Genomic DNA, 14,006 nt, shown 5'->3' on the forward strand with positions numbered 1-14,006 from the left:
CCGGTAGTTAATTGATCCTCCGAGGTCGGATATACTACGAAATAAATTTCTCCGGAACACTTCAAGTTTCAATTCATATTTGTCCACGCAGTCTTTTCACGATTACCTATAGTCACTTGTCAAATATATCCTGATCCTTTTTGGAAACTGATTTTTGAAGATCACCACAACCCATGAACTAATCGCGTTTTGAAATTTGAACGTTGAAGAACACTTGGCACTTGGCCTGGCCATTAGTGTCAATATGATCAGCCTCGGCAGAGTATCGGCATACTACTCCCTCCACTCATATCAGCACTTTAGTATACCCGGCTATGAGCTAGCCGATGAACCTGGGAAGAAGAGGGGGGACGCTTCACTGGCATCTTCCGAGTCTCTAATATTATTTGGTTAGTCCCGACGAGATTGAGTGACTTCGACTCGGAACAGATTCCACATCCCATGCAGCTATTCATCCGGTTACCTTGAAATATTCCATCTGCTAGTGCTCAATTACCTTTTCAAGTTTTCTTTCTACCTCGGGCTTGCCTAACATGACACTGTACAGTACAAGTCTCCCTGTTGGGAATAAAGACTTCACTAAGGCAACAGTAGTTATAATTGGAGCGGGAATCTCTGGTCGGTTCATTTTCAGGATCTTCAATATCAATGTTATCCGCTAACGATGCATGAAGGGATGTGCATGGCTATTGACTTGATCAAGAAAAATCAGTGTCGGAATTTCGTTATCCTTGAGAAGAGTAGCAGCGTAGGAGGAACGTGGAACGACAACAAATATCCTGGTTGCTGCTGTGACGGTGAGTATTGCCCCGTTAGATACTAGCAAGACGTGGTAGCTCAACCTTGGAAGATCTACTATGCTAACCGATCATAGTTTGGAGTATTTTGTATAGCTACTCCTTCGAGCAAAATCCCAACTGGTCAAGAGAATACTCCGGGCAAGAAGAAATATATGTGAGAACATCCATGGACTACACTGAAACAGCTACATAGAATGCATACTCACACGTGATTCTTTATTCAAAAGGCCTACCTTGTCGGTGTCGCTGAGAAATACGGCCTATACAAACACATTCGCTTCAACTCCAGCGTCGAGGAGGCGAGGTGGGATGATATCGAGTCAAAATGGAAGACCACAATCAAAGTGTCAGCTGGAAAAGATAGCGAGTTCGTGAACTCATATATTATCAACTCTGATTTCTTGATATCCGCTGTTGGTCAACTCAATGCACCGCAAGAGCCAAATATCCCTGGCCTGAAGGACTTCCAAGGAAAGATGATGCATTCTGCTCGATGGGATTGGAGCTATGCTACGAAGGACAAAAGAATAGCGATTATCGGCAACGGTACATCTGATCTCACTTTTAACTCTTTTACCTTCGGCATCTTGCACTATCACTAACAATCTGTTTCCTTAAGGTGCGACTGCCGCTCAAATCATACCCGAAATTGCGCCGACAGCATCCCATCTTACCGTTTTCCAACGCACTCCTAACTGGGTGATTCCTCGACGTGATGCACCGGTCTCTACCATGCAGCAAACCTTGCTGAAATATATACCTCCTCTCCGCTGGCGTAAGCGGGCCATGCAGATGGACTTTCGTGAGAGTTTCCATGAAGCCATTTTCGATGGTGACTCGCAATTCGCACAGACGATTCGTGGCTGGAGTAATGACATTCTCAAAGCCCAGCTGGCAGATAGGCCTGAGCTTTGGGATGTCTTAACTCCCAAATACTCCCCTGGATGCAAGAGAATCATCATTAGTGATGACTATTATCCAACTATCGGACGCGATAATGTGACTCTGGAGACTCGTGGTATCACCAGTATCACAAACAAAGGAATCAAGATTGAGGATGAGTCTGAAGAGGAATACGACCTGATTATCCTTGCGACCGGGTTCAAGACTGTTGAGTTTATGTATCCCATCCAAGTATATGGGCACAACGGAAGACCGCTTGCCGATATCTGGAAAGACGGAGCAATGGCCTATAAAGGTGTGACTATCGAGGACTTGCCTAATTTTGGCATGTTCTATGGTCCAAACACGAACCTCGGTACGTCAAATGGATGATTGTTTACTACTAGTAATTCATTGCATCACTTATACTGACAGAGTACAGGCCACAGTTCAATCATTCTCATGATTGAGGCTCAATCCAAGTATTTGAATACCATGGTCGGGGAAGTGATCCGAACTCGACAGCAAGGCCAGAGTCTATCCCTCAGACCTACCCCAGCAAAAATCAAGGAATTCAATGATAAAATTCAGAAGCTATTACGGGAAAGTAGCTTTGCAGACCCGAACTGCAACAGCTGGTACAAGACGTCTGACGGAATCATCACCAACAATTGGTCTGGCACAGTCATTAACTACCAAGTTGAGATGTCGTCTATAGAATGGCAGGATTACATCTCCGAAGGATCAGGAAGGGATTTGGTGGTCGACAAGCAGCCGACGTATTTAGGAAGAGTTAGAGAGGAAACATTCTTCTCCAACACAGCGTTGGTTGCTGGAAGTCTGAGTGCATTGGCTATTGCAGGAGGCTATCTTGCAACTCGATCAAGGCTGTTAAGATCCCGGGTCCGTTGATATTTACCTTTAAATTGTCATTCCGAGTGTATTTGGCACGATGCAAACTGTTTTTGTCTACGCCATCCATATGCTTTAGTCATAAGTAGTACTGGTAACTTGAAGCCTGGAAATAACCAATGAACTAGTATTTGATCTCTTGTAAACAGATTAGTATGTGAGCTCAATCCCGATGCTGTGAATATCACATTCAAATGTTGGAATTCACTCCAGGGCTTCACCTTTCCCTGCTTCCGCTTCCATGGGAATATTCACCCGTCAAGTAGGTATTAAAGCTCCATTCGCTCTTGCGCCGATAATATCCTCTCTTTTTCAAAACTTTGAAGCTCAAGCTTGTCAATATGAGCACGGTAAGGTTTATCATCTTGAATCTTAACCGGCCGACTCCTACCTATTACATGACCAGAAGAATTCAAAGCCTCAGCCACAATAAAATATTTCTGAAATTCCTCCAAAGACTGATCGAGATTTGATTGAAACCGAGTTTCAAAGCCTTTCCGCGACTGTGTGCCGAGAACATTGACCTTCTGGCTTGAACGACTGTCCTGCAGATAAAATCGCCAGGCCTTCGTCTCCGTATCGCCATTCCATGATACCCACATCATTAAGCCCTGCGATTGCAATTTAAAAGCTAGAACTGCGGGCTCTTCGCTAGAAATTCCAGTCCAATTAGATCTAAATCCACGATAACTGTGAACATACTCAGATGGATATGAATCAAGATAAGCATGGAAGAGAATAGTTCCATTCTCAGAGTATTCTGTGATTGCACCTGCCGAGCCCCAGTTCACAAATGCGTTCCCATTTGGGAGGAACTGAAGACTGCCCTGTGCCACAGCAATCAGGTCATCTGGAGCAGGATAGGTCCAAATTTCTGAGATTGACTTCGTTGTATGATTCAGCTCAATGTAGCGAATCCTGGAAACCCGCCCAGTAAAATGATGTGGTTGCGCATCGCTATTCGCATTGTCAAGAAATGATATACGTTCAATTGAGCCGTCTGGTGAGCGATATCGGAAACGGGCGTGGTGTTGGTATGCAAACTCCAAGTTAGAGGGGATTTGGAAATCTGATCCTTGTCGTCCTCCCAGCTGCCAGATAATATTCCCATTAGTACCGCTGATTTTGAAGATAGCGCTACAGTGACGACTGGATATAAGATAATTTCCTTGATCATCTTTATCAATGCTGTTGAGCGCGAAATAGTGGTAGGCGTCCAGCGCACTGCGGCCCGACCAGGGGCCAGTGGGTTTCAAGAAAAGATCGCTATCTGAGACAATATCAGCTTGGTTTGAGATATCTAAGTGAAGGTAAGACTGACAGTTGGGGCTGATATGATCTAGACTATACCATTCAAATATCAATTCGCCAGTTTCTAGGTCAAGCTCTATGATGATCAGTTTCTATACTTCAACACTGCACTCAGCGACAGGCATCATACCTTGAAACCCACTTGAGACAACCCATTTTTGTTCTTGGTCACCACCAATTAAGCTCAGATCCGTTGGTACTGGAGTAGATACCTCTATCAAAACCGATCTACCACCAAGTACGTTGACCTCATGACCCGAAGCCAGAAGATGTGATGCCGGACGAACAATCCCAACCGTTTGATACTTATTATTGAGAATAGCATGTTGCCCATTCATCTTCAGCCGGGAACCATCCATGGATCCTTGAAATGCACGCAAAGCCGGTTCGCCGTTGAGTTCCATGACCCCAAAGTTAATGACATAACCGCAGTAATACCCCATACCAGACCAAACCAACTCTCCATCGTCGCGATATATGTATGGTGCAGCTTGCATGGCCAGATTCTCGTACAACTCAGCGGCCTTTTTCGGTGCAACGAAAATGAAACCAGATTCTGTTTCAGAGAGAGCTGGGACTGTAATGTTGAGCTTCGGCGGGGAAAGATCGGGGCGTGAAAGGTACTGGCAGTCTGTGAAAGCAGACTCTAGGATAATTCCGAGCCAAGCAAACCCTTTGAGTAACATATTGACAGGTTGCAGGCAGTCGATGTTCCTGCTTTTGTCCCAGTGAGTATCTCCAGGTTTTTCCAAGGTTGAAGAGTGTCGGGAGAGAAGACCAGGGGATCTCCGAGTGAGGGGATGATGCTGTGAAAAAACAGGAAATACGAATATTTGCCATCGAAAACGGACGATGAGGTGACACAGACAGCTGGATGTTTGTCAATTCATGAGTGTCTACATATTTTCAAGTACTTCCAATGGCCAATCACGCTGCAGTATGACTGCATCATATCTACCCCGCTAGTAATGGGCGTCAGTCTCACTTCAAAAACTGAACACTCAACTTGAAGTCAGCACTCGACAATATCCATTTATTATTCCCCGTTTTGAATATGGAAAGCCAGCCTGAAAAGGCTCAAAATGACCAAGTTGCTCGTATCATATGGGCAGCCCATATCCTCTCTTTTCTTACCACTGCTAATCAAGGGCATAAAAGCGATGCTGAGCTCCAGAAAGCCAACGCGACAGAAGAAGAGTTTGAAGACTTCGAACTGGAAACTTCAACAAAAAATGCTACTCTTCTCACGACTGGCAATGAATCCGTTCAGAAGAAGTTCCTTGACTGTATAGCACAGTTATTCTCCCCTCAGAAAGGATGGCACGGCGTAACACCGGCGGCGCTTCGGGAGTATGAAGACTCCGTCGAGATAGATATTGCGCGAAACGATACTTGGAAAAAAGGAACGCAATGGGATCAGGAGGCTCTGAATCTTTGCAAACGCTTGGAGGGGTATCTCAGTGCCACTTCTGGTAAAAATTCAATTTTCCTTAAAAGGAAGTCATGGGCTTTTAATTTTCCCTAATTTCAGCACTGACGCTCACACAGAGAAAGATGAACCATTCAAACAACTCAAGAATGATTGTGAAGAGGATGCTATCACGTACAGTCGTGAGCGAGTCGATCACTGGATTGAAACCCTTCGGTCAACCTTGAAGAATAATATGCATGACCTTCGATATCAGCACTCCGTAGAAGTCTGCCTGCGATCAGACACTGGAACAAAATGGTTGATCTTCTTCGGCAGCGCGACCAAGATGGTGTCAATAAAGCAAGTTAAGGTCTTCAATAGTGTACCAAGCCTACGGACTTGTCATTTTAGATCAAACGCCCCAAATAGAACAACTCATGCAGGACAACTTCACCCCGTCGATGAGCTTCAAGCTTTCAAACTGTCTCCGCTTCATTGCCAGGCCAATAACAGACTGTCAACTTCTACTATCAATAGCAGAGCGGGAGCAACAGTTTCAACAAATTCAGATCTCTTTAATCACTCCCGAGGAAATGTCCAAGCTGGACAGTACTTACTGTGTCGGACTGGAAGATGCTTTTTCTCAACTGGGGCTGGATAAACCATCAACTTTCAGAAAATGCGATATAGCAAAGTCCTTTGGTAGGAAATTTGAGAAGGTCTGCAAAAAAGCATCGTGGGGGCCCTTCTCGTTGCACGCCGAGATGCAGCTCATATCACACTATGACGTGAACAAAGCATCTCCTCCAACATTTCATTACTTTGGATGCAGCAAGAAGACCTGCCTTCTATGCGAGACATTTCTCAGTTCTCTTCCTGTGCCCATTAATACTCGGGGAAGACACGGTATCTGTTATCCTACCTGGGGCCTGCCATCCTTAAAGTCAGCTAAAGCACTGATTGCAGCAAAATCCATGGAAGAAAGTCTAGTATCACGCATCAAATCCATTCTTCAGGTTTTGGAACGCGGTGACAAGCCCAGATTTCTTAATCAGATCGCCCAGTCCGGCATTGTTTCAGATTTCTCTGAAACGACTCTAGATGGCTGGAAACAACGAGAGCAAATCCTTACCACACTGAAAGCACAATCCGAAGCTCGAAGACGCGATTTCTCGCTCACGTAAGTCTATCACGGAATTTTCAATCATTTTTCGCATTGCACTGACTATCTTTATTTTTGTAGTCACCAATCGACACATCCCCGGGAGAGTATGGATATTCGTGCTCCTACCTCGATTAGAGGAGTAAAGATATGCTGTCAAGGAGAACCGGGACTTCATGGAACAGACTGGCTCATTTCTGTTGATTTTGACAGATCTTCTCTCAGACCAGGAGAAATATCACCTATTTCGGAGCGCCTTGGAATGCCAATCAGGCTCTGGAAAGGTCCAGATCATGAATTCTTTGCGAATCCGCCTGGGTGGGAAAATAACTGTTATGCCGATAGTAATGCGAATGCCGCTGCTTTGATGATGGAAATGGATCTTCGATCATCGAACTGGGGCTGGGCGCCTTTTTATTGGACCAGCGAAATTGACAACGTCTACGCTGTTCGTGAGGACGGGTTTGATCTTGATATCGGTGTTGTCGAAATGATGTGTTACTTTGCTAGAAGTGAGATCATGGAGATTATGCTGGAGAATGCCGTTTGCTCTCCAGATTTACAAGACAAGCAGAAAGTCTTAGATTACATTACGTGGGAGAATATGTTCCGCGACTGGAAGATGTTCGATAAGAAAGCAATGGATGGATATTGGAAGAATGATGAATGCTCAAACTAACTCGCCTCATAAACTTATGCCAGTGATCAGCTCTCCTTTCCTAAAATTTCCCAGAATTGCCTCGCTTCATAACTAAATAATCCAGGCCCTTGAGATATTTTTTCCATAGGCCACCTGCACCAAGTGCTTTGAGTCGCTTGAATCTGGAATATAAACGAACTGGCTCATCCTGTGCTTCTGTCTCAACCCTTTCCTGGGAATCAGGTCCCCAAATCTTCCACAGACTGAGATCAACTTCTTTTTGCCACGGCTCAAGCCCATATGCAAATCGAATCCAAGCGGTTTGGAAATCTGTGGCCATGGCACGCTCTTCCTCGTTGAACTCCTTATCCAGATTTTGGAATAGGTACAGAACTTCATAGCCATGATACGCCATTCCTTCAAGGGCATTATGTAGACGGGACCGCTGATCGAAATGATACTTGAAAAGTGCATCCTGGCTTCGGAGTCGCTTATTCACAATTGAGGTCTGGTAGTTTTCCATCTTGAAGACAGCATCAGCAGCCATGCCACATACTTTGTTCAAGAGCTCTTTAGGGGCGAGATCGGAAGTGATGCCATATTCCCCGAGGACAGCGTCAACAAACTTTTCATCCTGCACTTGTCCAATAAGAGTGTTGCGAATGGTATGAAACTTGTCTTTCATGAGATTCATCACAAAGATGACACCTTCATCATGAACGTCTCCAATAATGAGTGACTTTACCCACTTGGGCGCCTCCGTCAATTCTTGTGGATCATGCGCATAAAACCATCCATCCAAGCATGGATTCCCCGTACCAGCCGGCACACCTTGAATGATATGATCCGCATCCGCAAGAGCCTGTTGATCAACCTTACGAAGCTGATCCAGCGCATCAAAAGCATTCGGGTCAATAGAAAAGTAGCGACAGGTGTTGCGGAACAAAGCCTCATGTTCATCTAGCGGCATTGCACGTAATGTTGTCCCAATTCCAGACATACAAACCGCGCGATGAAACTTCATCGGATAATTCGATGCCATATGATGTCCAATAGAGACGCCTCCAGCAGATTGACCAACTACCGTGACATTCTCGGGATCTCCGCCGAAATTGACAATGTATCGCTGTACCCAGTCCAGGGCGACTTTCTGGTCTGTAAACCCGAAGTTACCATTGCCGGTGAAACCATCGTGTTTGAGCTCTTCTGCGATTTTCGATCCAGCTAGAAATCCACCCAGACCTAGTCTGTAGTTGATGCTCACGATGACGATAGGGAGGCCAATTGCCTTGCTGCGAGAGGCGAGATTGACGGTGTCGTAGATTCCATAGTTTGCGCTTCCGAAGAGCAAAGACCCGCCGTGAATCCAGACGAATACGGGAAGCTTCTGATTTGGCTTTCCTGGGTTGTAAATGGTAGCAATGTTTAGGACGAGAGCTGTCTTTTCATCGCTGATTGGAGTGCGTGTGAAAGTAGGGTTTTCTGGGACGGGCATGAATGGGTTCATTGGATTGGAGTCGCTCCCTGAGACCTGTGGGCGAGGACAGTTATTTCTATGGGACAGTCAGTCATCATTCCCAATTGTTCTGATAACCTTGAAATTAGATGAGTATAAGAACATACCCAAGCTGAGTTCCATCGTGATATTTGTTCGGCCAGGATGTCTTGAGCAGGGATCGGGTCCAGCGTTTGGGCAGATCAGCATATTGAATTCCGCAAAACTGCTCTACACCATCCGAATAGTGCCAGCCATCGATCTTTCCGAGGTCCTTGACGTTCAGAGAGCACTTCTTCTGAGGAGTCTGGAATGACATCTTGCGTAACAGATAAGACGGAAGTGATTGAGAGTAGTAAAAGCTTGAAATCAAATTCAGACGGGAACAGGTTGAGATATAGTCCAAGTTGTGAGGAGTATATGCTTTCGCTGTCAAGTTCAGTTAGTTGACTGAATGACTTCAGATATCTGCCGTATATGGTCAGTTTAAAAGCTTTGACTCACCACCCAGGTAGAAAACCGGAAGACCATGACCCACTGGACAAAGTATAGCCCGGGAAAGGGCCAGTGACTTTGTCCAGTTCATCTGATGGTATCCGGGTGGTAACATGAACACCCGAGTCCGCGATGTAACTACGGAAAATAATAATGTTCACTCCGCGCACAGGTGTACAGGAGATCATTCCTTTACTCTATGAGAAATACTATTCAATTATCAGAACTGATGGTGTGGTTTAATGCATTCACCATCTTGCGGGGCGCAGTGCGCAGGTTTACTAGTTCAATGAAAACGCGGCCTGGAGCGTGGCCTAGAGCATTGAAGGCCATGAGAACGTTTTAACAGTCACTAATATGATCAATATCCTCTAAATGACATAATAGGAATCTGAGTGATATCTTCGGCGAATGTCTACCTACTCACATGATTATATCATTTAACCGTAGATGATGAAGAACACGCAGCATGTCGAACTGCCGGTCTGACCAACTTGAACGTTTGAACTATTAGTCCTAGCTTGAGCTATGCCTCACTTAGCCCCTTTTATATTTCACTGAGCGAGAGCAAAGTAAATTGAATGTGGTAGTATGGACTATATGTTGAATATCAAATTTGGATTCGAATTGGTAGTCACACTTGAAACTTGAACCCATTTACCCGACTTCCTTATCTATATTTCCTCTCCTCCAAATACGCCCAAGTTTGTTGAGAGACACAAAGCCAATCAATGTCGCATTCGTGGATACCCGATTCAATTTCTACTAGTACGAGATGGACACGGGTGTTCATTGATTGAACAACTTCAAGTTGAAGACTCCCGATGCGTATACTAGACATACTAGGATCAACACCTGCCAGTGGGCACTGGCAGGATCCATGGATACATATATATACTTAGGTAGTCCATCTGACAGACTACGAAATGATGGTTTATACTGCACATGTGAACATTGAAAGCCTCTTAAAGTTTCAACGTGATATTCAATATCTCTATTTGACTATTATGAAAACGCCTTGGCTTGAAATGCGGTAAAGAATGCATAGAATGAAACCTTGGAAGCAATGACGTGTCCCACCTGGGCAGTGACCTCGCTTTGAATAGAATAATGCTGATGACTGCTAAAAAAATGTATGAATGACCCCAGGACACCTTCCAAATGCTGTTTTACTCCGATAGGCTGACAAACTAAAACGTATCCATTTCGTCATCATCATCCCAGCCCAGCTGCTCGTAGATAGACTTGGATTGTGACTTGTCCGGTGTCACAGGAATAACTCCAGCAGCTTTGACAGGGGTACCCATCACGGCTGGCGGAGATGGTGCACGAGGTTGGCTGACCACCATTGCAGGCATAGAGGGAGATGCAGGGATAAAGCGAGGAGCAGCCATGGACTCAGGTCCACGCTGCTTGGGCGGTGTTTCCATAACTGCTGAAGAGCGTGCACCTTCAAAGGGGTTTCTGAGCGGTCGTGAGAATTCAGGGGTAGATGTGACGATGTCCTTACGCCGTGATGAAGTTGGGGTTGTGGGTGCCATTGACTGGTTAGTCGAGGCTATAGTTGCGTTGCGAGATTCAGGAAGTTGAGGCACGCGGAAGAGATCTGCCGATTTGCCTGTAGATGACAGTCCACGGGATAACCCATTGTCGCCTGCATCTGGGCCAAATAAGAGTCTGTTTACTGGGCGAGAGGGCGTCTCTTGGATAGACCCGAGTTCTGTCGGAGCTTGTCGTCGTGCACTGTCGTTTCCATCAGTCCGACGGGACTTGAATGGATTTGAATCGGGACCTGAAAACGACGTTGCCCTTCTACTCGAAGACGGAATCATCACTGGAGATTCTGCTAGGGAGTGGTTTTCCATTTCTCCAGCAAATGATTTGGAAGGCTTCAGACTTCGTGGCAATGGCGGAAGCCCGACAACTTCCCTCCTGCGGTTCCCACGAGGCGTTGCCATGACCTGGACACCTTGACCATTGGGATTACGGACTGGATTTTTGGATTTTCGTGAGCTACCTCCACCAGTAGGGACTCGTTTGGTGGCATCATTGGCAATATCCTGCGCAACCAATTCTCGGTTTGGCTTGCGTAGAGCAAGAATAGCTGCATCAAGTTCTTTCTTTTGATCAGCCAGCATCTGAACTTTGCGCAATTTAGTCTCATGTTGTCGTGCAACAGCATTGAGATCAACTTCGCGGTTCTCAACACGCTTAACCTGGATACCACCACGCACATTGCCAGAGAGCAGCGTAGGCAACAGTGGTTCCATAGACTCACGCCGGATTTCTTGTTTGCTTGGTGCAGTGTTGGACCTGCTTAGAGACGGGTGTCTAATTTGAGATGCCGCTCTTTCATCGGTCAGCACACGTTGCAATGATCGGCGAGGCTTTTGTGCTGGGGCTTGTCGTTTAATCTCGGTTCCTGGCTCAGGTCGTTCTCTTTTGTTTGATTTCTTGCTCACTGGCGAGATGCCTCCAGAGACTCCAAACTTGCGGGTAATGAGTTTGCATTTGTCTGGCAGACGGGCCACATAGAACGGGATGATGACCTCGGTGCAAAAGTCGCGCACTGTGTCGCTTTCAACTTTTTTTCCCGGGCATTGCACCATCATTGAAGGCTGAAGCCTTGGCTGTATCAGCGGCGGTGGTTTCCTCCAAGCTCACAGCATGCCAGATACACATTCGATCCAAATGCAGTTCAAGGAGCACACTCAGATCTTGAGGCTTCTTAGCTCTAGGCTTCTTAGTTACATCCTTGTCTTCTCCAGCCACCTGATCAGAGGCAGCGTCCTTTTTCTCTTCAGTGGGAGTTGATTCCAAGGCAATCACTTCCAAAATCAAAAGGATCTGCAGCTGTGTCTCGCGTAATCGAAGGTCAGAGATGTACTTCCTAGCCTCTGATTCTCGAGTGTGCTCTTGTGCTGAAGTCTCGGACATGTTCCTGTCCTTCCACCACTTGTTGATGAAGCCATCCTCTCCAGGATACAAGCCATTTTTGCCAAGTTTCTTCTTTTTGCTCTTCCGTTTCTTAGTACGAGGCGCATCCTCTCCATCAGATACAGCAAGTATGGCATCTCGAACAGCCGCGGGCAGAGCTTCGCGGTATTTCAGATCCATTTTCTTGGCAGCCAAAATAGCCTCTCGATAGAACTCGATCAAATTGGCAGGTGTTTCTGAAATTTCACAACCAGCTGATTGGAATGCCGTACGGCAACGAGTCAATGGACCCTTAGCAAAGTAGGCTAGAGACGTCTGGGAATATCATTAGACACCAATTGCTCAACCAAACGAAGACATTTCTCATTTTTCTCACCTTTGAAATGTAGAGCGCTTGCAGATAATGATCACGCATGGCATCCAATAGCTCTTCTGGTGACTGCTTAACATCGAGCCCATTGGAATCCGCACCTGCAGCCACATCTAGATCCATAGCATCCACGGGTCCCTGAGACTCCGGTGCAAAAGAGGTCTCCAAATCGAAGCCACTCCCCTTGAAGCTAGGTGCAACAGAGGCACCTCGATATTCCAAAACATCAACGAACGAGGGCGCAACACTCCCAACATCCACATCGGCCTCTTCAAAAACAACAGCCACCTGCAATCCCGCAAACTCATCTCCAAGACCAAGATCCGAAGCAGGCTCCTCAATTTGTGCTGCCTGCCACCAATTGAAAGAATCCAAAGCTGGAAGAACCTTCTCGTCAATCTCGACATCCATTCGTGAGGTCCCTTGCCATCCCTTCACAGCAACCACAATATCACCCTCCTGTACCCACCGGGCAAGTCTAGTGAGCGAGTAAATGCCTCGCTTCACGCGCTCAACCACATACGAAGATCCATCAGCAACGAGTCGCACGGCGAGAACGGTTGGTTCGACTCGGGTGCATAGATCGGTTTCAAGGGCGGGGATATCAGCGACGAAGAGAGCACCGGAATGCGCATCTGAATGCGACCATGACGCGTCTTCTATCCAGGAGAGAGGTAATCTGGAGCGTGGGAGAGCAGTAATGGGTTCGAAGACGAGTGGTTCATCTGATAATGAAGCGGCATGGGCCTGGATGATAGATCCTATTAACAAGTGCTTCTAGGGAGTCTATCTATGTGAAGGAGGGGTTGAAGAATGAAAGTGTATTATGCAAGACATATGAACGCACTCTGATCACTATTGATGTCGTAGATAGCTGTCCAGCAGCGGGGTCGTGTCCGAATTTGCGCTTCTTAGAGGGTGGCTCGACCTCCGGGAGCTTGTTCAGCGCGGATGCATTGAGAGGATCTAGGATGGTTGGAATCACACGCGCCGTCATAGTCGCATTTAGTGGAAGGTGGTCATTATGCGAAAGAATGCAATTAAGAAAAAGGATATGCAAATAAGTGTGAAAAGAGATACGCTGATGCAGTGGTTCATTGATATGGAGGGTTTAAAGTGGGAGAATCACGAACTCGAAATCCTTGGCATGATTTTTGGCGTCACGCGTCGTGGTCAAAGCACTTTAAGATTGTCCCCGCCAAAAATCAGACAAAGACCCAAATGCTCATGCCCTTTTAACCAGATTTACGATTAAAAGCTATTTTGAATTTATTACTATAAACCACAGAAGTTGGAATTATTTGAAATCGTTGAAGTGTTATTGTCATTATTCTAGTGCTAATGTTTAGATTAGCTGCCCGAGCCGCACCGAGGGCTCCAGGGTATAAAAGGCACCAACTCCTATAGTCCCCCTGGAGAGCAAGTAATGGCAATGGTTTAGACATCGCCACACAGGTATCCAAAGAGGGTTATATGATGAAGGTGGTATATGGTTGTTGAAGACTTCGCTCCCAGAAACGCCAGAAAACATCCCGTCCCAGCCGATGAAAGTGGTATCATGTTGAATTTTATCTTCGCCGTAAGTTGCAGG

At 46.1% G+C, this 14,006-nt stretch overlaps 5 protein-coding genes across 5 annotated transcripts; 2 read left to right on the forward strand and 3 right to left on the reverse strand.

The window, feature by feature from the left end:
- Nucleotides 1–533: 533 nt before the first annotated feature.
- On the forward strand, nucleotides 534–2,594 carry N7483_011150 (flavin-containing monooxygenase; the record flags this gene model as incomplete). Its single annotated transcript, XM_057094577.1, has 6 exons — nucleotides 534–618; nucleotides 675–797; nucleotides 875–954; nucleotides 1,028–1,346; nucleotides 1,420–2,058; nucleotides 2,125–2,594. 6 exons carry the CDS (start codon nucleotides 534–536, stop codon nucleotides 2,592–2,594), a joined length of 1,716 nt encoding a protein of 571 aa, XP_056940548.1.
- Nucleotides 2,595–2,863: 269 nt separating this feature from the next.
- On the reverse strand, nucleotides 2,864–4,591 carry N7483_011151 (arylsulfotransferase family protein; the record flags this gene model as incomplete). The annotated part of the gene is made up of 3 exons (XM_057094578.1): nucleotides 2,864–3,864; nucleotides 3,916–3,981; nucleotides 4,036–4,591. 3 exons carry the CDS (start codon nucleotides 4,589–4,591, stop codon nucleotides 2,864–2,866), a joined length of 1,623 nt encoding a protein of 540 aa, XP_056940549.1.
- A 368-nt stretch (nucleotides 4,592–4,959) lies between these two features.
- N7483_011152 (nucleic acid/nucleotide deaminase domain-containing protein) lies at nucleotides 4,960–7,157 on the forward strand (the record flags this gene model as incomplete). The annotated part of the gene is made up of 4 exons (XM_057094579.1): nucleotides 4,960–5,377; nucleotides 5,454–5,698; nucleotides 5,760–6,496; nucleotides 6,560–7,157. 4 exons carry the CDS (start codon nucleotides 4,960–4,962, stop codon nucleotides 7,155–7,157), a joined length of 1,998 nt encoding a protein of 665 aa, XP_056940550.1.
- A 40-nt stretch (nucleotides 7,158–7,197) lies between these two features.
- Nucleotides 7,198–8,932, reverse strand: N7483_011153 (uncharacterized protein; the record flags this gene model as incomplete). Its single annotated transcript, XM_057094580.1, has 2 exons — nucleotides 7,198–8,671; nucleotides 8,742–8,932. The coding sequence occupies 2 exons, from the start codon at nucleotides 8,930–8,932 to the stop codon at nucleotides 7,198–7,200; spliced, it is 1,665 nt and encodes a 554-aa protein (XP_056940551.1).
- Nucleotides 8,933–10,298: 1,366 nt separating this feature from the next.
- On the reverse strand, nucleotides 10,299–13,412 carry N7483_011154 (uncharacterized protein; the record flags this gene model as incomplete). The annotated part of the gene is made up of 4 exons (XM_057094581.1): nucleotides 10,299–11,726; nucleotides 11,773–12,360; nucleotides 12,422–13,162; nucleotides 13,263–13,412. 4 exons carry the CDS (start codon nucleotides 13,410–13,412, stop codon nucleotides 10,299–10,301), a joined length of 2,907 nt encoding a protein of 968 aa, XP_056940552.1.
- Nucleotides 13,413–14,006: the final 594 nt, after the last annotated feature.

The sequence above is a fragment of the Penicillium malachiteum genome (assembly GCF_028827825.1).
Source record: "Penicillium malachiteum strain IBT 17515 chromosome Unknown utg000005l:1.0-9002435.0:326005.0-9005861.0, whole genome shotgun sequence".
NCBI lineage: Eukaryota > Fungi > Ascomycota > Eurotiomycetes > Eurotiales > Aspergillaceae > Penicillium > Penicillium malachiteum.